Here is a 22,164-nt window from a genome sequence, read left to right on the forward strand (position 1 = left end):
CCCAACCAATTACAGAAGACTGTGTTGTGTACTTAGCTCAGAGGACAGGCATAGGGGAAACAGAGCAGTGAGCTTCTGATGGTACTGCTCAGACGGCATCCATCTGGTTGAGGACAGTGCCTAGTAGTGAGTACTCAGGACCATACAGCCCAAGGTAGGGAAGCAAGTCCTACAGCTCTCAGACTGGACTCCCCCCTCATGCTGTCTGCTGGCCATGCTGCATCTGTGGGTCGTTGGCTATCTCACAGAGGTGGACAAATGAGAGAAAATGTGAAAACAACAGCACTTTTATTTGTTTGAATTAAAACTGTAAGTTCTTCGTGGAGCTCTTGAAGAGAGGCTCCCTAGAACCTTTTCAGTCGCTGTACATGGCCACAATATTGAACTATGTTACTAGGTGAAATTAAGCAGCAGATCAGCAGAGAATTGATAAAACAAAATGTTTCTAGGAGATTTTGGCCAATGATCAGTTGCTCAGTGGAGAATTCCTTCATGCTTTGCAGTGAGTAGTTGGAAGAAGAATGACTTCAAACAAAAAAAGCTTTTACAGGAGGGAATGTAAACTGATGTAACTTGATTAAAAGGCAGAATGTTATCAGTATGAACTCTTCTACATTGTGAAGTTTAACAGAAGGCTGGGTGCAGTTCCTTTCTAAAGGATGATAAGGCGGGTGTGCTGATTTTGTACAGACAGCCAGGACCCCACCAATTACTGTCCTGCCCATCCTGTCTGAAGAGAGGCTTTTAAGTGGGTTAAAGAATTGTTCTCATTTTTTAAAGCTATTTTGTTCTTATTTCTTTGAGAGAAAGAGGGAAAATGTATTTTTGCAAGTGGAATTAGTCTTATGTATGTGAGTTTTTTTTAAATCACATTACCTAATCCTTTTCCTCCACAAATTGTTAAGGAAATAAGCTGGCATTTCTCAGTAGCTGCTCAAATAGTGGATATGGTGTAAAATGCTTGAGTGTCTCAAATTTTCATACATATAATTACTTTATGTAGGATTTTTCTTCTGTTAAAATTTCCCTGGGAAATTTTATCTCAGAGAGTGGTGCATGTTGCTGCTGTGCAACTTACCAGGGCTGGGAGGAAGCAGGGCCTCTGCAACCATGCAAGTATTGCTTTTCTAACTGTTGCCTTTTCTTCATCTGTAGCTTCATACTCCCATTTATTTTTTCTTTAATAAGCATATAGCTTTACTTTTTTAGAAGTAGTATATCTGCAGGTTTACTCAGAGGAGCTACAAAGTAATTGCAGCGTAACTTGGCCTTCAAAATACAAGCACTTTTTTTTCATTTACTTTCATTTCTGACTTTAAATGGCCTGATTTTTGGGTGGTGCTGTGTGGAGCCTGGAATTGAACTCAATGATTCTTATGAGTCCTTTCCAACTTGGGATATTCTGTGACTCTACTGTTATCAGAATGGTATGATATTAATATACATATATAATACTATGATATTTGATATGATATCCCATCCCCCACCCCTGGAATTGGAATTTAAATTACCTTCTCTGTAGGATAACTTAACTTACTGTGTTGTGGCCCTCATATTTTAGGGGAAAAGTCTTTGACACCTTTCTGCAGGTATGCTTTTTAAAATTTTTTTTCCTGACAGGTTTTTGTAGCTGAAGGAAAATGATGGAAGAGAGCGGAATAGAGACAACTCCACCTGGTACACCCCCACCAAGCACAGCAGGATCTACTGCTGCCTCTGCTACGCCTGTCTCATTAGGTAAAGAAACTTATTCTGCAATCACATTTAATCATGTGTTTTGAAGTACAGCTATTCATCCAAAAATGTGTCACAATCAGCATGATTACGATGCTCTTCGGACTAATTTGGAGAATTAAAATTATTTTTTAATCATGGAAGTCTGCTTGTTTGGCATTTTTTTTGACATACAGAATATTTTAATCGTATTTTTGTTCTCGAATTTTTTTTAATGAAGTTACGTGTGTACACTTGCAGTTTTTTGAAGGATATGAGTCCAGAAGAATTGTAACTTACACTGCAGTGTATAATTAGAATATCAACATAGAAAGGAGTTAAAAAAACAAGTTTACACTCTGGTGGGGAATAGTAGTAAGCCTGGATAATCATTTTTTAATATTGTAGGTGGAAATCAAAGCCATGTGTATAATCAAAGAATATTAGGATGTTATAATCACAAAATAAACAAGAGAGTTAGGCAAAGCAGACTATGATAACAAAAGAGAATAAATAGAAGGCTTACCCATATCCTGGTCTCACTCACAAAACACCAGCAGAGGCAATCTCCAGAAGAGATCCTTCCCCTCTGGTAGCCAGCTCTTAAATAGGTCTAGTAGGGGTGCAGCCTGGCTCCACCCCTTCTGGCAGCACAGGTGAATTGCCTTCAGCTGTGCTCCTCTGGCTGACTCATGGCTCGCCTCAGGTGATCAGAAGTTCAGGCCATGACTCAGCAGTTCCCATACACCATGTGTGCATTGTATCTGTTGTTTTTTTTTTTTTTCCTAAGAATGAGCAGCAAGTTCTGAATACCAAATATTTCTTTTTTTTTCTGGTACATCTTCTAGTTTGTGCAGTGACCTCCAGAGTGCTGTGTATTTACCCTGTGGGGTGTGTAAGGCAATCCACTACATTGTGAGAAGAAATCATTAGAACTTCTGTTGATACATATTTTTATCCATTCCAGTTCCTGCAATTGAGTGAAGTAAGAAAACAAACTTTGTGAGTAATATTTGCCGTAGCCCTGCAGCGTTTACTTGATTGGTCTGTGTGTCAGTGACATGTTGTGAGATGTCCTGATGAAAGAGTAGATGTTCCCTAACACAGACAGTTTGAACAGTACCTCTCTTGCTTGGTCACTTTCCATGTACTGCAGTGTTGTCTGTGAGGGTTAGTGGATTTATGAATTATGCTATCTAGTTTTAACTAAACTAACCCTCACAAAATGGACATGTGGCCTAGAAATATTCCAGTGAAGAGATCACAGATCAATTATAGTGTTAATTATGTGACTGCCAGTGAGCAGCAAAGAAATGACAGAGCTGACGCTTCTGCTCCACATAAGAGTGTTTGTCAGATCTAAGAAGTTGGCCAACCTCCTACTACCAGTATAACCCCACTGAACCACATGTCCCTTAGTATCACATCTAAACATTTTTTTAACAACTCCAGGAATGGTGAATTATCCACCTCCTTGGGCAGGGGAGCAAGAAATGCAAAAAGTGCTAGAGGATGTTTCTGATGCAGGTAATTTTATAAGAACAACTTCTAAATGGTAGAATCTTTACAGTACTTTAAGATGAAGATTTATCATGAACATCTTTTGTACCACACGGATGTTTGCTTTGTGGCAAAGTGCTTTAAAGGGTTGTTCAGCTTAAAGATGAATTAGAATCATAGAATCATAGAATTGCTCAGGTTGGAAAAGACCTTAAAGATCATCGAGTCCAACCACAACCTAACCATACTACCCTAACTCTAACAACCCTCTGCTAAATCATGTCCCTGAGCACCACATCCAAATGGTTTTTAAACACATCCAGGGATGGTGACTCAACCACCTCCTTGGGGAGCCAATTCCAGTGCTTAACAACTCTTTCTGTAAAGAAGTTTTTTCTGAGTTGCGTATTTTTCTTCTCTAAAAAGACAAATTTTCTGACCTGTTCCATAATGACAGTGCCAGCACTGTGTTACCTAGCAGATATTTTCAAAAAAGGTTGTTTGGAAATGTTTCCATCATTATGTAATGCTTTTGCTGAAAATGATGCAAGTATATTGCCTATACAAACTCTCACGTCTGTACACTTTGATAACTTATTTAAAAATCTTCAAAAGAATGAGTTTGTGGATTTTGAGTGGATTTTGAATCCTTTTCTTAAAATATTAAAAATTCAACATTATTGTACATTCTGTTTGTTTCTTATTAACTTGCATGAATTTACAAGCTGAATTTCAAAAAAAAAACTTTGTGTAATTGTGAATGGGAGTGGAAAATGAGTATCCTAATGTAGTAAGCACAGTGAGTGATGTGCTTCCTCCATGTGGATCTATGTATTTTTGTGAAGCAGCTTTTCCACCTATGACAGATATTAAAATCACGTGTCAGAATAAACTGACCACGAGACCAGACCTTTGAATCAGTCTATTGCAAAGTGTTAAACCAAGATTTTAAACAGTAGTGAGGCTTATTCAGTCACATTTTTCTCACTAAAAATTCAGTATTAATAATAGTATTATGTGGTATATTAATGCTTGAATTGAAAGCATGGGATACTGTCCCCACATAGCATCCTTGTCTCTAAAATGAACAGACACGGATTTGATAGCTGGACCACTCAGTGGATAATTGGTGGGATGACTGCACTCAAAGAGTTGCTGTCAGTGGCTTGATGTCCAAGTGGAATCCAGTTATCAACAGTGTAACAGGAGTTAATATTGAGATTGCTGCTATTTAATGTCTTTAATGCATGGAGTATGGAATTAAGGGCACTCTCAGCAAGTTTGTGGGTGACACTGAGTGGTGAGATCAGTATGTTGGAGGGAAAAGATGTTGTGCATCTTTTCACAGGCTTCACAGGCTTGCAAAGTGGGCCTGTGTGAACCAGATGAGATTTAACAAGTCCAAGTATAAGGTACTCAGTCTGGATCAGGGCAATCCCACACCTGAATACAGACTGGGACAAGAGCTTTTAGAGAACAGCCCTGCAGAGAAGCATTTGGGGTTTCTGGTGAATGAAATGCTTGATATGAACCGGAAGAGTAATGGCTTTAAACTGAAAGAGGGGAGTTTTAGGCTAGTTTTTAGGAGGAAATTCTTTACTTAGAGTGTGGTGAGGCATTGGAACAGATTGCTCAGAGGAGCTGTGAATGCCCCAACCTGGAGATGTTCCAAGCCAGGTTGGATGGGACTTGAGCAGCTTGGTCTAGTGGTAGGGGCTTTGAAAATGAATGACCCTGTAGGTCCTTTTCTACCCAAACCAACTGTGCGTGTGCCCAATTACTGTTTCTGGTACATACTGATAGTATTTAGATGAGTGATATTACATTTCAGGAAGAATGGTGCTAGCTATAAATTTCTGAGGCAACCTTCAGCAACTGTTAATTCAGTAGACAAATGCTAGCTCATCTTCCTAGCTTAAGGCAAATAGAGTAATGCAAAGCTAGATGGCTTACATAATACTGTCACTAGGAATTAATTGAAGTCAATGTTTTTTTGCACATTTATGCAGAACTAAAATTTCCTTGGAAGGGCAAAAAGCAGATGATTTCAAAACTTGCTTGTAAAAACCTAACCAATTCTCTAACTGAATCAGTGAGGTTAAGGCTTAATACTTCTAAAATGTTTTTTTTCTTCTTCTCTCTCCCAGCTTTATCCAGTCCGCTTGCTACACCAAGCATATCATCTCCAGCATACTCTCCACCTTTGCCAGCTGCAGTGGCTCTGCTTCCTCCTCCTATAATGACTTCAGCTACACCTTCATTCGTGCCTTCTGCAGCAGTTTCTACTATTGCTCCACCTCTGGCTCCTGCCCCAGCTCCTGTTACCTCTTCAGCTTTTAGTACCTCTCTGCCCCAGTTCTCTACACCTCCTCCATTAAGCTCCACGACTGGTTCTGGTCTTTCTGTACCTCCCACTGGTCCACCCATTTCAGGATTTTCCCTGTCTTCAACCTATGATATTACCAGAGGTCATGCTGGTCGAGCACCACAAAGCCCACTGATGCCATCATATTCTGCACCTCCAGTTACAGGTAACTTTTTTTTTTTGTTTTTTTTTTGTTTACCTTTTCATTTGTATGCTTTTATATTGATGAGAGAGACAGAATGAGGGGTCTCTTGGGTGTTTTTTTCCACCACTCTGCTAGAGTCCTACAAGTTCAAATTCTTTGTATTCCAGCTACATTTAATTAATGTAGCTGCACATGGCAGAAGAGAGAGTAGCCTTTAGAACACAGACATGGTCTGGAACAGAGTTCCCTTTTGCTGAGTTCTACTAGTATCTAGACTTACAGAAAAAACATTTTTTGAGAGCTGTGTTTTTTGTTATCTTGCACAGGAAAGTCAGCTGAACACGAACAGAGAATCAATTCTAGCCATTGTAGCAGTATCTCAGGCTGTAATCTCATATATAATTTATCTGTAGTAAACTGCTCTTCCCATGAGACCAGCTTCTGTTTTCTTGTTTCCAGTCACTAAATAGCATTAGGACAGCTAAAAATAAACATCTTTTATGCAAATGGTTGCTGTAGTTGCTGAACTGATGTCATTTTTGCTAGTGGAATGGAAACTTGGCTGTTGGATATCAGGCCATGGTTTTACTGATGCTGGTGATATCTCCTTTAAGTGGTCCGTATTAGGCAAATGTTTATAAAGACCTCTCATTTGGGCAATATAAGATAAAAATAACTCTTGATTTCTTGTGTTGGAAAATGCTGGATATTTCTATTGTTTTTCTTTTGTCTTCTTTAAAATATGTAAAGATTTTTGGTTGTTTGCTCCTCTTTCTATTGCTACTGTTTTCCAGTGTGCAGGGTTAGAAATTTTCCTACCTCTTTTTATTATGTATGAGAACATTCCTGTCTCTTTGTTCAAAGAGCAACACCCATTTCTCTTTTTCCTCTACAGAGGGCTCTAGTGAATATCTGAGTACAATAAAAAGTACCATTATTAAGCTAACCTGCTAAGAAAAAAAACGTTGTTTAATTTTACATGTGATGTACAGGCATTCTCAGTACTATTGGTAGACATTGTTTGAACGTGTTTACAGTGGTTATATCTGCTAACGTTTAACAAGCAGAATTGTTCTGGGACCTTCAAGAAATGAAGCAAATCTGCCCAGTATTCTTTTATTCTTCCTGCACAATTTCCTATTAAACAATGCAAGCTGCTGCATTTTAACAAATATAGTACAGCAAAATAAATGAACATTTGTGTTTTATTTCTCCTTCTTGCTAGGTGTTTTGGCAGATCCTATTACTCAGCAAGCATCTTTCTCATCACCTTTGGCTTCTGGAACGGGAAGTGGTTCTGCAATCACTTTTCCTGAGGAGCATGAAGACCCCAGAGTGTCTGCTGCCCAGAGTGGAGCACCTGCTGGAGGTCTGTGGGGGTTTATAAAGGTACATTGTTTGTTTTTTTCATTTGTTATCATTCACAAGGAGTTGTGACTTCTTACTGACTGTAGTAAGATGTATGTAGGTCGGAGATTAGGGAATTGTTAATTATGATTGAGCCATAATGTTCTCAGTGTGTTAGCACTCTTGTTTTCTAAAGATCAGATGAAATCTGGGAGGATAATAAGTAACGACTGCAGAAATGCATCCTGGATTCAGTGCTGAGGAACTAGCATCATAGTTACAGCACCTTGTTACAGTTACCTTGTTTCTATTCTGGAACTAGTCTTAACTTTATTGTGCTTTTTTTATCTCCGGTGTTTTTAACAAATCATTTACCTTTCTTACAGATTTCCTTTAAATTAGATAGTGCTTAAAAGAATCTAAAATTGACAGATTGTTGGATTGGAATAGGATGAGACTATTTCAGTTCCCTGAATCTGTCTAAGATGGCAGTCTTACATATAAGTTCCAAGATTGGTTGGCGTATAGTGTATCAGAAACAAAGTTGATACTAATGTAATCACCACACCCCACATCTTGAGTACCTGTTGAGCAATTGAGACAGTACCTGAATTTTCAAGAGATTTGTATTTGCAGTTTGCCAATATGGAAGATTCTCCATCTGTTTGGATTTCTGTTGACTTAGCATCAACTTGATAGAAATTCCAAATCTAATTGCATTACATTTCACAGTGTTGTGACAACTTTGTGCTCTTCATTGATAGAAAAATGTAGATTATTTGTCCCTGCTTTGTGATAGACCAGTGACCATAAAGGCAGTCTGCACAGGAGGAGAAACAACTCCAGCTTTTCAGGAACCTGATAATCTGTAGGGACCGTATATTATAATTACTAGTTAGGCAGCCAGGCTGCAAGTATTTGTAGAAGTCTTGACTCCAGACCTGGAACTTGTTACTACAAATGTTTCTGAGGATCTCGTAGCATTCCCTCAGTTCTTTTTAAAACAACATTCAAGCTTTCAAACTGTGAGGGAACTGAGGGAGAAACATTGCTGGTCCTGTCCTTGAAGGCATCTTGTGGGTAAATGAGAAATCACAAGAACTTAGACATCAGCAGATGGATGCTATCATTCAGAAAAGTTGCTGGGGTTGTGTGCGTTGACAGAGAAACAGTTGCTGTGGGCTCTGGCTCCAAAACTTCCATTATACTAGCATGAGTAATTGTTTAATTTTCTTCACCAAATTCTGTAACCAGAATTAGTGTTCTGCTTAATAGTGAGACTCAATAGTGAACTATTTCACTGTGAGATGTGAGGAAATTAATAATTATTAGTGATTCTGTAATATCTCAGTAGATGTAGGATTGTGATTTTTTTGTTTTCCCTCTGTTAAGCTTGCAACAAAGAAATAGTATTCATACCTATGGGAAAGAAGCCTCGCTAAGGAAAAGTTGTTCAGGGATGATTAAAACTTCTCTGATTCTGGACTTAGTGAAAATATATGTTTGTATACTAAGCAAGTGCTTGTTGAAAAGAAGGCATACACAGTGCTACCATGTGTAATGCTTGTCCTGTAGTGAAGCAAATGTAATCATATGCAGTTTAAATGTTACACTTTAAAGAGTCAGTCTACTGAAGAAATTTTATAAAAGGTTTCAGTAAATTGTTTTTCGGGCTTTATCTGTCAGTTACTCAGCACTGCTGTCTTTTTTTCACCCTGTGACCTTACCTGGCTTTAAATAAACTTGTGAAGAGATGCGGACAATCATTAAGACTGCTTGCAAGACATAGGGTAGCATATGTATTTATATTTAATCATCTTCAAGGTTTGTCAGCAGCTCCACCTATGATTTGGCTGGAGTGTACAGAGCATTTTTTCCATATTGTTTAGAATCTATTTATAAGCTTTCAGCTTAATTGCCCTAGAAATATTTTTTAGTAATGGATTCAAAAATAGATCGTATTGTCTTTAGGAAGGGTAGAAAAGAGACCTCCTTGGCTTAAGTTAGCACAATCTAAATCTAGCTGTGTGGGCTTACCATGCCTGTAGTTAGCTTTGGAAACCTACAACCTCACTAAATGCTCAGGGCTTCTTGTCCCAGAACAGGACTAGATCAAGTGTGTTGCCCATTACTGCTGTTGAAGATGTTTCTTTTCAAGTCATCTGAGAAATGCATTAATGCAGAAGAGGATGGTAGAGATCATATCAAGTGCATGTTGTACCCGAAGAGTTGTGCAGTGATAGTCTTCTCCTGTAGCATTACACACTGATGAGTGAGATACACTAGTTGTTAAAAAAGGTAAATGTGGTAAGAAAAAGGCAAGACAAGATTTGAAGAGAGTTGTTTGTTTGCTTTGTAATCGTAACATGGAAATCTGTCTGGTTAAATGCAGGGTGTAGCTGAGAATCCCATGGTAAAGTCTGTTCTGGATAAAACCAAACATTCAGTGGAGTCCATGATCACAACACTGGATCCCGGCATGGTTCCATATATCAGTAAGTATTTGTGACAAGCCATTACATAACATATGCAAATAATAGGTTAATTTAATAGCATGCTGCTTACACAGTTGAAGTTCCTGTACGCAGTATGCTAATTCAAAGGCAGAATATTGTACTGATTTCTCAAGCATATTGTCCAATGAATCACTTACTCTGGAGATTGGTTTCTTTTACTTGTGTCTTTAGGTTCATTTGGCTTCAGTATTTCACTGTAGTTCATTTACTGGCATAGTAATGCCCTTTTAATAAAAATTGTGAATAGTGAGGAAATAACAAATAAAAAAAATTGGTGACGGGGTCTTCTGTATAATCTCTTTGTTCCATACTTTTTTCTCCCAATATGTCTCTATGTAAGTGTTACAAAGTTTAAATTAAAGTATTCTGTGTATCAATCCTATTGGATCACCTATTTTAATTTTTTGTAAAATTACACATTGATATTAAAACAAGTCAAAAGATTGGCAGATTGGTAAAATAAAGGTATTTATATGACTCTAGAGACTTTGTTCCAATTTTGATGTGTTTCACTGGCAGTATTTATTTATTTATTTATTTATTTTTGTTTTAGGGAATGTAGCAAATTTAAAATGAATCAAATGAGTAGGAAAGTTAAAATTTTTAAAAACAGTTCAGTGAAACCTGGAGCATTTGTGAGTGCTGAGCCTGGAAGAAAAAGCACGATATTTCAACTGAACTTTGAGAATTACTAAGAGGGAGAAACTTCATGTTATTCTGTAATTTTTGTTTTTTCTAAAGTAGATTGTAAGTGATGTAAGGTTTCTATTTCATTAAAATACATAAGTGAAGACATAATTTGGCTAGGATGGTGGTTTTTTTCATCCAGAGAGACCTGAATAGGCTGGAGAAGTGGGCCCATGAAGACCTAATGAGGTTCAGTAAGGCCAAGTGCAGGGTGCTGCACTTGGATCAGAGCAATCCCAGGTATTTATACAGATTGGGGGAAGATCTCCTTGAGAGCAGCTCTGTGAAGAAGGACTTGGGGGTCCTGGTGGATGAGAAGCTGGGCATGAGCCAACAGTGTGTGCTTACAGCCCAGAAGGCCAACTGTGTTCTGGGCTGCACTAAAAGAGGAGTGGCCAGCAGGGAGAGGGAGGTGATTGTTCCCCTCTACTCGGCTCTTGTGAGGCCCCATCTGCAGCACTGCGTCCAGGCCTGTACAGCTCCCCAGTACAGGAAAGATGTGGAGCTCTTGAAGCAGGTCCAGAGGAGGGCACTAAGATGATCAGAGGGCTGGGAGCACCTCTGCTGTGAGGAAGGTTGAGGGAACTGAGATTGCTTAGCTGGAGAAGAGAAGGTTCCAGGGAGACCTCATTGTGGCCTTCCAGTGCTTGAAAGGAGCTTATAAACAGGAGGGGAAATGGCTGATTTCAAAGGTGAACAGTGATAGGAGAAGGGGGAATGGTTGCCTGAGGAGGTTGTGGATGCCCCATCCCTGGAGGCATTCAAGGCCAGGCTGGATGTGGCTCTGGGCAGCCTGCTCTGGTGGTTGGTGACCCTGCACATAGCAAGAGGGTTGAAACTAGATGATCATTGTGGTCCTTTTCAACCCAGGCCATTCTGTGATTCTATGATCTTAAATCTAAGTGAATATCTCCCAGCAGCTCACTAGTGAGATCTGTCAGAATGCAATGACATTTTTGTACTTCGACACAGTATTCATTGGACAGAGAAGCAGTATGTACAGAAGGAAGTCATTTTAATAATTCATTTTCTTCTAAGACTCAGAGGAAGCAAGTTCAGCAGTTATCTCAAAGTTCTCTGGATGTTGGAAAGGAAGGTAGCTGCGTAAATCTTGATTCTTGTTGTACTGCGTTTATTTTGTAGCTGCACTTTATGGAATTAGGACAGAGATTTGTAAACTTAGCAAAATTTTGGAATCAGTGGAAGTCTTTCCCTCAATAGCAAGAGGCCCCATTCTCTCTGCTCTCACTTCATTGCTGCAATTTGAAGCAGTTTCAGATTCCTCATGCCAAAGACTGGAAGTACCAAAGCCTCTTGATGAGGTTAGTTAAAAGAATATTTTCACATGCACAAATACTACTCCACTAATCTCTTACTGGAAAACGGCTGAACTATTTCACTGGTTCATTGTAAGTATCTCAGTCTAAGGCAAGCACACGGAATGGAAATTTTCTGTCTGCATAGTAAATGTTTTGTCACATTATAAGCATAAAAATCATAATTTTTATGACAAAAAAGGACAAGGAATCTTAAATTTTCTGTGGAACTGACAGTTTATAGCACGAAAGATGCAATGCAATTTCCTGTATATAGGGACTTTAGTTCAACTTGGTGTGGCAGTTCTGTCTCTGGATCAATGAAATTCTTACATTTCGGGTTTTCATATTTTTGTATTATTGTTATGCGTGACAGATTCATTCATTTCATTTAATGCTGTAATATCTTTACTTCTTTTCTGTAGTATCTGTGTTGAACAAGGATATACTTGTGATATGTGATGAACATAATCTATACTTGTGTGGAGCACAAGCAGGAGTTTCTTAGTTACTATTCCTAAGCTAGTATGCAGTAGCTTATTACATATGTTACGGGATAGTTTTCAGTAGTTGCCTTAAAATCTCATCAGCAGATTTTCTATCCCAGGAGCATGCAAACAGGACGAATTTCAGCAAAAGCACATTTACTTAGCTTGATTTCTGTGAAGAAAAAATCGATGAGAAAATAGATTCCTTAATGTATTTACTGTCATTGTTTTTCCGTGCTTAGAATCTAACTGCTCCAGAATTCAATGGTATGTACATACAATTCCATTCAGTAAAATTAGCGGATATGTAAAAAAACAAGAAAGCTACCAACCAACCCTAAAAAAAAGTTATATACGTTGTATTACTATTCTGACATTTCTGGCAATTCTTCATTAAGCGAAGATATTTCCTGTAATCAAAGTCTACTGAGTAATATGAGCCAAAGAATAAAATGTTTGTTTCTTCTTTTCTTTGAAATTTAGGCATCAAGCTTTTTTTTTTTTTTTTTTTTTTTTTTTTTTTCTTTTTTCCTTTGGAGGGGTGATGTGGAGCTAGGATTTTTTTCTTAGCTTGAGATAAAGACTGTGGACCCATCAGCAGATGTAATGAGGTGGAATTCAGTGTTTAGCAAAACCACTGGGCTTTGCTCTTTTTTTCTTTCAGGTGTAGTTTAACTGGGTTTTGTTAAGTCACAAGGTCTTGGTAATGACAGGTTAAAAGTCTGTTTCTTTATTAATTAGCTGCTCTTGTTGAAGAAATGCACCCTTGGATGACAAAATCATAGATTATTTTAGGTTGGAAGGAACTTGTTGAGGTCTTCTTGTCCAAACCCTCAGCTCGAAAAGGGATCATTAGAACCATGTGCCAAGAACTGTGTCCCAGTGGATTTTGAAGGTATCCAAAGAGGGAGGCTCCACAACCTCTCTGGGTAACCTGTGCCTTTGCTCACCCACACATTGAAAAAAATTTGCTGATGTTCAGGAGCAACCATTAGTGTTTCAGTTTATGCCCATTGCCTCTTGTCCTGGCACTGAACACCTCTGAAAAGAGCCTCACTGTGTCACCATTGTACCTTTCTGTCATTTATTTGTATACATCAATGAGGTCCTGTGAGCCTCGTCTTCTCTATGCTAAAGAGTCGCTGCTTGTCCTCCTTTCCTTGTGGGAGAGATTCCCCAGTCCCTGAAGCATTTGTGTCAGACCAACATTCTGTTTGAGCAGAAGCTACAGGAGGTGCTGTTTAATAAATGACCACAGAGCTGGTGACTCACTGTAGTCTGTTCCCTTTGGGCTCAATTATCGTTCACAGCCAATGGACTAAAGATGAAGAAAGGCATGTCCTGACCTGTTGCTTTTAATGCATGTGGACATACTGTCCATGTGTTTATCTCAGTCACTTAAACTTGCTGACGCAATTTACTTACTCTGACATGCAGTGTTTGAAAAAAGTTCAAGCTGTTTTTAAGAATCCTTGTTAAAGTGCCGATAAGTTTTCTGAGATATTTTTGCATGTATTAAGTTTGACAGTAAAAATTACCTAGCTGTGATAGACAGCTGTGAGGTACAACTGAATTCATGAGTCTTTAGAAATATTCTTAGATTTCTTTTAATTCATGAAATGGTTTTGTTTTATTATTTAAAAAAAAAAAAAAGCTTAGTGAAAACTCATTATTCTTCATGGAACTCATCTTTTTCATATGGAAATTCTTTAGAAGTATTAACAATTTCTTGGATCCATGGATGTTTAATAACTAAAAATGCTACTAACTAAAAAAGAGTTGTGGGGAGGAAGGTGAGCAACAGGAAAGTGTTAAAATTTTGCAGTCCAAACCCTAGGAGGAAGTAATGTGATCATTTAAAAGTTTACAAAATTTGACAGTTGTTCACTGGATTCTATTAACTGAATCTGTGTTCTTCGTTGCTTTCGTAAGAAAGAATTTCCATATCACATCAACTCTTCTTACTGCTTCCCAAAATGACAAAACATCCTTAGAAATAAACGTTTTGAGTTATTGTCCTAAATCCATTAGCTGTCATTGAAGGGTCTCTTTTTTTTTTTTTTTCTCAGGGTACTAAACATCTCCAAGTTCCTATTGTTCTTTTTTTGTTTGTTTTTTAACCTATAAATCTCTCAGCTCATCATCTAACTCTTCCTACTTTATGCCTGCTTCATGAAAGAACTTTTGTGCGATGTATGAGAAGGAAAATACCAAGTGAAACATACACTTCAGATGTGGGATATATTTGAACTAGCTTTAATATGAATATAGAGAAATACATATGTACACTAAATATGTTTTTGTTTGTTTTTTTAAAGAAACTGGTGGAGAACTGGACATAGTGGTTACTTCTAATAAGGAAGTAAAAGTTGCAGCAATTAGAGATGCCTTTCAGGAGGTCTTTGGGATGGCTGTTGTTACTGGAGAGGCTGCGCCGTCTAACATCGCACCCCAACCTGTGGGCTATGCTGCAGGTTTAAAAGTAAGTCAATAGGTAATAATGCTGAAGCATTTCCAGTGAAAAGAGAGATTGTAAAAACATTTACCTTAAGGAATCTGACTACGTGAAGGGAGATCAACTTGTAAGGTAAGCAAACCGTTGCTTTTTGTGATTGTTGGATTTTTGTGAAGTGGCTTGCTGAAACAAGTTTTAATTTCTTGCTGTAAATGTACTTACAGCAGATGAAGAATAGTTTTGTAAACCTACTTACAATTTCATTGGCTGCCTCCCTATTAATTCAGCAGATGAAAGATAGCTTGATCAACATTACAGGAATCTTCCCAAACAGATAATAATAAGGATAATTAAGAATAATAATCCTTAAAAAATGAGAATTCACTGTGCAGAAAGGGTTAACAAAGAGTGTTTCACGAGATTCGAAAATACCAGAATATAAATATAAGGTGTATAGGTGGAACCACCTGCTGACCAATAACCAAAAATGCTGCAAAAAAACTATTTAGCATTCTGTTTCTTAAATATAAGAAAATTATTCACTTATTAATAATGAAGTAATCTCTCCTAACTGATGTGGCAGTGTTCACAACAGCACTAAGCCGCATGTTTTCTCTATGTATTTCTACTGCTGTGTCATGGTAGCATTTTCATTGCAGCCTGAGAGTGATAACAGGCTTGGTAACAGGTTCTCCTTTAGTCTTACAATCCTGGTAAAGGATTCAGAACAGACAAATCTTATGCTGCAGAAACAGCAGTGGGAGTAACAGGAATATATGTTTATGCTTTAACTAGTAGTGAAATTTGTTACAGCTACAGCATGCAAAGAATTCCAAAGCTAATGTAGATCTTTTTCATGAAAAAAATAACAAATGAGTCTTATAACTTTTTTTAACTGCTGGGGGTTCCATTCTGAATTTATTTTTTCAGTGCTGTTTTATTTTTTCAAACCTCTCATATTTTAACTTGAAAAATACATTCAGTTGCTGTTCTTTGCATTTGTCTGCAAGTACTGTGCTGTGCTTTTTTTTTGAAGAGACTTGCTTTTCAGGGAGCCCAGGAAAGGATAGACAGCTTGCGTCGGACAGGAGTAATACATGAAAAACAGCCTGCTGTGTCAGTGGAAAGCTTCATTGAGGAATTACTTCCTGACAAGTGAGAAATTTAAATATATTCCAATGAGAGGAGAAAAGAAAGTAGAATGCTCTTTATAGACTTGCAATGGCCTACGAGGAGTTACTAGCAGTACCTATCTCAGCAGAAGACAGGAGACACTCTGTGTTCAGTACTGCTCTATCAGACTTTATTTTGGTGGTGGTATTCAGCTTTTTTTCCATACATCTTGATAGCTGAATAGACAAAATCGTTGTCTGTTTCTTTCATACTATACAAGTACTGAGCTGACAAAATTAATTAGCTGTTGTAAAACCTGGAATTTGGTAGTAGCTTGCTCACTTTTGTGATTGAGCTCTCCTCTCTTCCTCTGAAATTGTATTTTATTCAGAGAGCATATTTGGAGCTGTTCTGGCAATTGCAGTAATATGACTTTTTCAGATGCAAGATTATCATTTTCCTTTCATTGAGAATGTACAGTTTGTGATTTTTTTTCCACAAATATAAATATTGTGTTTTCAAGTATATTGTAACCTGTATTTCATAACATTCTTTTTGTCATTTTTAATAGTTTTATAATTAGCTTCCAAAACATTAAATAGTTGTTGTTGTTGTTTTCTCTTTCCATCTTTGCGTTTTTCTTCAAGTGATGGAGTCTTGATTCATTCGTTTTCAATATTCTCTGCTCTTGCTTCATTTTTAAAGTTACATTTAGTATCCTTAGTGGAAGATGGATGGTGAATTTTCTGCAGTAAATAGAATTAGGAACCATTTTCATTTTTGTTTAGTGTTCACTTCCATCTAGTCCAATTGAGATGTTTTATCATGTACACGAAGGAGTAACTCTGACAACCAGATTTCTTTTTCAAAATAATTGCTGTTCTCTTCCTTTGAATTTACTAATTCCTTGGTCAGATATTTTTTGTTTGTTCATAAAGTAGTCAACATGATTGAGCTGGCTTAGAACTGCAAGTAATTGAAAGAAATGCTAGCTTTTCTGCCCATGCTTTATAGGCCCCACAAACATTTTAGTCTTCAATATCAGTTACAGTAGAAATAGAATAACTTAACACACGATTTAATTCTTATTGAACAGGTGATTTTGGAAGTTTCCCTGCGCAGTGCTATGAAAAACATTTGAACTATTTTTGACCCTACTTTTTCTGCAGTTAAATGATAGGTCATAATCATTGAGAGAGCAGAAAGACATTACTTCCCTTCCAACTGCGTATGCTGGATACTATTTGCAGAAAATATTGCAGTGTTCTTCTTCTGTTATGTTTCCCTTCACATTCAAACTACTTTATAAATTGAGAGCACTTTAACAATGAAGCTGTCTCAACTGTCTTTCATAGTTGCAGGCAGGAGTAGTGCTCTATCAGAAGTGCATTCCGGTGCTGTTTCCCCCTATAAAAGAGGGTGGGGGTGAAGCATTTCTTCCTCATTTGCTCCACTACGCTCTTGTTCTGACATTTAGCTGTTGTGACTGCCAGTCATTTCTTAAAATTGGAGTCTTGTGTTTCTATTCAGAAGAGCAAGATTATTGCTTCCCACTCTTTAGAGGATAAAATACAAGTTATACACATAAAACAGTGACTGCAGTATTTTGCTTTCTAACTCTTCTGTGATTCTTGGCAGTGCTTTTGTGTTTTTGCTTTCCCGGAGTGTTTCTGCACTGGTATCTCAACTGTACAACTGTTTTGGGAATTGTATACAGTGAGTCATTGATGCATTGCTCTGGTTTTGTTTGGATCTTATCAGTGTTGTCAATTTGTTGACAGGGAGAAATGATTTAATGTTTTGTAAGCTAGATACAGAAATATTTTGGGTACTGCTTCAATAACCACTACCATTTTTTCAGAGTGATGCCAAGCTGTTCCTGTGACTAAATAACATAAATGTTCATAGAAAGGTTAGACATACCAGAACAGTCTTCTAAATACACATCGTGAATGAGAAATCAGGTTTTTAATTGTTAGGGAAGGCTAAAGTAATGAGAAGCACTCTTGCAAGGACTGTGTCAAAAATGTCCAAAATAATATAACTTGCATCCCCCACTCTCCCTACTTTCTAGTTGTCTTAATATTTCCCATCTACACACATGGATTGTAATTACATATGAATAAAAATGATTTATACTAATTTTACTTTAAAATTACAAGATCTTCATGAAACTTTATTACAAATACCTGTGCAGTAGAGTTTATTAAATAGCTGAGGTGTAATTTGAGTATTAACATGCTTTTAAACTGAGTGATTTTCAGTACTCAAGTGTGAAATAACTTGCATGTTATTGCAGGTGGTTTGACATCGGATGTCTGATTATTGAGGACCCGGTTCATGGAATTCATCTGGAAGCTTTTACCCAGGCAACACCAGTTCCTCTACAATATGTTCAGCAGGTGAGATTATTCAGATTATTATTTTCTTTAAACCAATGGTAGATTCACAGTTCAGACATAAGACTTCAATTTTAATCACCTTTATGATGTCAGTTCTTACTGTTGCTCCACTTAAATCTTTTAGTTTATGAAATGAAGATAAAACATGCTTCTAAGTCATGTGTATGTACTACCTGAGGTGTTTAGTCTTTTGTGGCAAAGAAAGCTTTGTTTGGGAGTCTCATTCTGCATAATTTGGTGTATGGAAGTATTAGTTTTACTTTTCTATTAATCAAAAAGAATTCTGAAAAGAAATTAACTGATAGGAAATAATAGCAAAAAAAATTACTCAAGAAGAAATAATCCCTCCAAAATGGAATATAGTTTTATCATTGTTCTACTTCCATCTCTCTGGCTCAGTGACTGAAAATAAACCTTACCAATCTTTAAATAGATAAAATAAGGATACTCTCACTTCCTCAGATGAGAAGGGAAAGCTTTGCAGCTCAAATGATGCACTAAACAAGTGCACCAGGTGCATGTGGTAAGCGCTCTTACCCACCCAAAAGATGTGCTTTCCTTTTTGTTTTTTAACTTACTTCGCAGAAGTTTTTGAGTTTCATCTAATCTCAGCAAAATTATGCAATAGTGAATTGTGGACACAGGCACGTTTTATCAACTCAGTGAAATAGCTAACATTCCATTTAGGCATGAGCTGAGATGACTCAGCTTTTAATAAGTGTTCATAATACCTAGCTATTAGGTGGTTTATTACCAGCAAACTGATAGCATACTGTATTAGCTAGTGTTCCTAGAACTCATGCCTGGTAGATACGTCTCTAGAATTGTGCACGAGCTTGATGCCACTGTGAGCAAACAGAGTCATACCTAAAAAGCAAGTCAGATATCCTGTTTGGCCTGTGCTGTTCTGACAAAGGTTTGAATTTTCTGGAATATAAAGATGGAAGTCTTGGAAAAATTGTGTTTCATCCTGTTGTGAAAATAAGCTAGCACTGTAATTTTTAAATACCAGCAGTAGCATTTTTTCATGAGATCACTTAGGTTTCCTGGACTTGCACTAGGAATTACTCCAGACTTTGCCCACTGCATGTTGCCTGACAGATATGAGCCATACATTACTTCTGAAATTTATTTTTACTGGTTCTGTGAAGAATTAAAAAAACAAAACAAAAAACCCACACCTGTTTAGTGTTTGATCCATGGGGACTGTTTAGAGAAAACAGATAGCAATTGTTCTTCTTTGTTTGTTTGGTCATACCAATTCCAGTAGAGTGATCATTTATTTGATTGGCTTTAGTTCTTATTTTTCAGAGATGTTAGAACTATGAGAAGCTGATGAGTAACAGCAGAAGAAATACTGCTCTAGTTTTCCACAGTATCCTCAGAAGGGGTGTAGAAAGACATGAAGCTTCAGAAAAATTTCTAATCAGTGCTCACTTACCTCAGTGAAGTTGTATTTGCCTATCTGAAAATAAGCACAGCTGTGTGAAGTTACTGCATAAATTGTCACAAGTCTACGGATCGTTGATATGAATTAAGCAATTTTTTAAGATAGAACACAGCTGACATTTGCTTTTGTTTTGTAGAATATATTTTGTTATTTAAAAGCAGTTCTTAATGGATTGAGTTTCAGAGTAATTTTTTCATAGAATCACAGAATGTTTTGTGTTGGAAAGGACCTTAAAGCCCACCCAGCCCGTGCCGTGGGCAGGGCTGCCCATCCCAGCTCAGCTGCCCAGGGCCCCATCCAACCTGGCCTTCAGTGCCTCCAGGGATGGGGCACCACAGCTTCTCTGGGCAGCTGTGCCAGGGCCTCACCGCCCTCTGAGGAAAGGATTCCTTTGTAATATCTAATCTAAATCTCCCCTTTTGTAGTATAAAACCATTCTGCCTTGTCCTACCACCATTAGACTACATAGAACTCAATCTCCCTTTTTATAAACCCCCGTTGTGTATTTGAAGGCCACAATGAGGTCTCCCCAAAGCCTTCTCCTCTCAAGGCTGAACAAGCCCAGCTCCCTCAGCCTGTCTTGATGAGAAGGTGCTCCAGCCCTCTTATCATCCTCATGATCTCTTCTAGACCCTCTCTAACAAGTCCATGTTCTTCTTTTGCTGGGATCCCCAGATGTGTACCTTAAGACTTGTACTAGCAAGACTAGTAAAAAATTATAATTAAATTAATTTATTCATAACGCATGGCAAATCGTTGATCTTTTGATTTTTTGCCTTCAGCATACGTGTTTGTTACCTTTATTCCTGTTATGCATCTTCTAGAATCAATGTTTCTCTCAGGGTTGTGCAAGAAACTTTTGTATAAATCCAGTACAATATCTTTAAATAAAATCTAAATGGCAAAGGGAAAAAAAGTCATTTTATAATTGTGTTTATGACTAAGAACAGAGGAGAAACATGCTTTAGATGATAAATGTTATTTGTTTTTCGCAGTACAAAAGATTGAATATTAGGAATAAGAAAAGCAGTTACGTTCCTCATAATTTTCACTGATGGTGTGTTTTATTCTTTTAAGTAATGGGAACAGTGATAAAAGCATCTATACAGAATCCACAAAGAATGTAACTTTTCAGAGTTAGACTATTATGTGGACCATAATGGAGATAGTGTAATTAGATATTCATTGCCTACTTCCAGGTAGATCGTTTACTTTTTACTGACAGTATGTTCTGACTAATTAGAACAAGTATTGAATTTACTTTTCCCTTTCAGAGGAGTCTGCCTCTTGTGTGCTTTTCGGTAACAGATTATTTCCATATTGGAACAGAGTGGACATTCTTACAGACTTACATATGCTGTTATTGTACAAGGCAGTAAATGAACTTTAGTCTGCTGTACATACAGTGGAAACACTGTAAAAATAAGTCGGTTATTTGTCAGAGAAAATCTGTATGAAGAAATTGGCCAGCAGTGCAATTCTGTGAAGAAATAAATAATATTCAGAAGAGTCTTACTGAGGCTGGAAGCCTACTCATCTTTATATACGAGAGTGGCCAGAGGTCGGTGCCTGGGATGAGCATGAGAAGAGATAAAGGTGGTGATGCTTACACTGCTGTTTTTCTTCTGCATCAGGGAATTACAGAATGTGCTCCCTTGGTGATCTCGTGTATAGCTCTGTACTCATTTTCTGCCAGACTCTGGTGTCTTGTTACTTTTCTCTTTTGAAGGGGACAATTTATCCATCTTGGGAGGGTAGCAGTTACTTTTTTAATTAGCGTTCTAAATTATGGGGCAGTATGAAATGTGGATTCTGATATTCTTTTATTTGCCATGTGATCCTGGTGACGTGAGAAGGATACTTCCGAAAGTTGGTAGTGGTGAAGATAGAAATAAAAGTTCTGATTTCATACTCTGAATAACCACTTCTCAAAATGTCATACAGGCTAAGAGTCTCACGCCTCAGGACTACAACCTGAGATGGTCGGGCCTGTTGGTGACAGTGGGTGAAGTGATTGAGAAGAACCTACTGAACGTCAACAGGACTGATTGGCACGTGGTGTTCACTGGCATGTCCCGCCGGCAGATGATCTACAGTGCAGCCAAGGCTCTAGCTGGGATGTACAAACAACATTTGCCACCTCGGACCGTTTGAAAGAAGATTGATCCGTGACAATAAAGAATACTGGTTTTAATCCTGGAATTGTAAAAGTTACATATTCTGATTCTAAGTGGGGATACAGCACAGATTTATAATCTACTTGTAAACTGTATTTTACTTTTTGAGAAGTGAAGGTTGTTTCCGGAAATGAGTAATTCCAGTTTTTGATAACTGTGTGATTTCCAGTATGATTCATAAAAGAGGAAATCAGAGCAAGCGTATTTATAACTAGGATAATAGTGTAACAGTTTATAAAGTGGAATGTGCTATTACTTGACACCTTAAAAGGCATTTGGTGTGATGTTTAATATTTTAGTTACTCGGTAACTTTTTCTAAAGATGGGGATTGTTGTTTAGCTACTTTTCTTAGTAATATAAACATGTTGGCAGCATAATATGTATGTTGTACGTGCGTTTCAGTGTAGGGAGGCAACTTCTGTGGTGGATGTTTCCATAAGGCCTGTGCTTACGTGGTACACTTCACACACCACCAAGGCTTGGTGTACT

At 37.6% G+C, this 22,164-nt stretch overlaps 1 protein-coding gene across 1 annotated transcript; it reads left to right on the plus strand.

Annotated features, from left to right (window-relative positions):
• Positions 1–1,640: 1,640 nt before the first annotated feature.
• Positions 1,641–21,651, plus strand: PRRC1 (proline rich coiled-coil 1; the record flags this gene model as incomplete). The annotated part of the gene is made up of 8 exons (XM_079548029.1): positions 1,641–1,737; positions 5,361–5,744; positions 6,949–7,112; positions 9,463–9,565; positions 14,396–14,559; positions 15,584–15,687; positions 17,945–18,047; positions 21,442–21,651. 8 exons carry the CDS (start codon positions 1,641–1,643, stop codon positions 21,649–21,651), a joined length of 1,329 nt encoding a protein of 442 aa, XP_079404155.1.
• Between the last annotated feature and the right edge of the window lie 513 nt (positions 21,652–22,164).

This window comes from Tetrao urogallus, assembly GCF_951394365.1.
Source record: "Tetrao urogallus genome assembly, chromosome: Z".
Classification (NCBI taxonomy): domain Eukaryota; kingdom Metazoa; phylum Chordata; class Aves; order Galliformes; family Phasianidae; genus Tetrao; species Tetrao urogallus.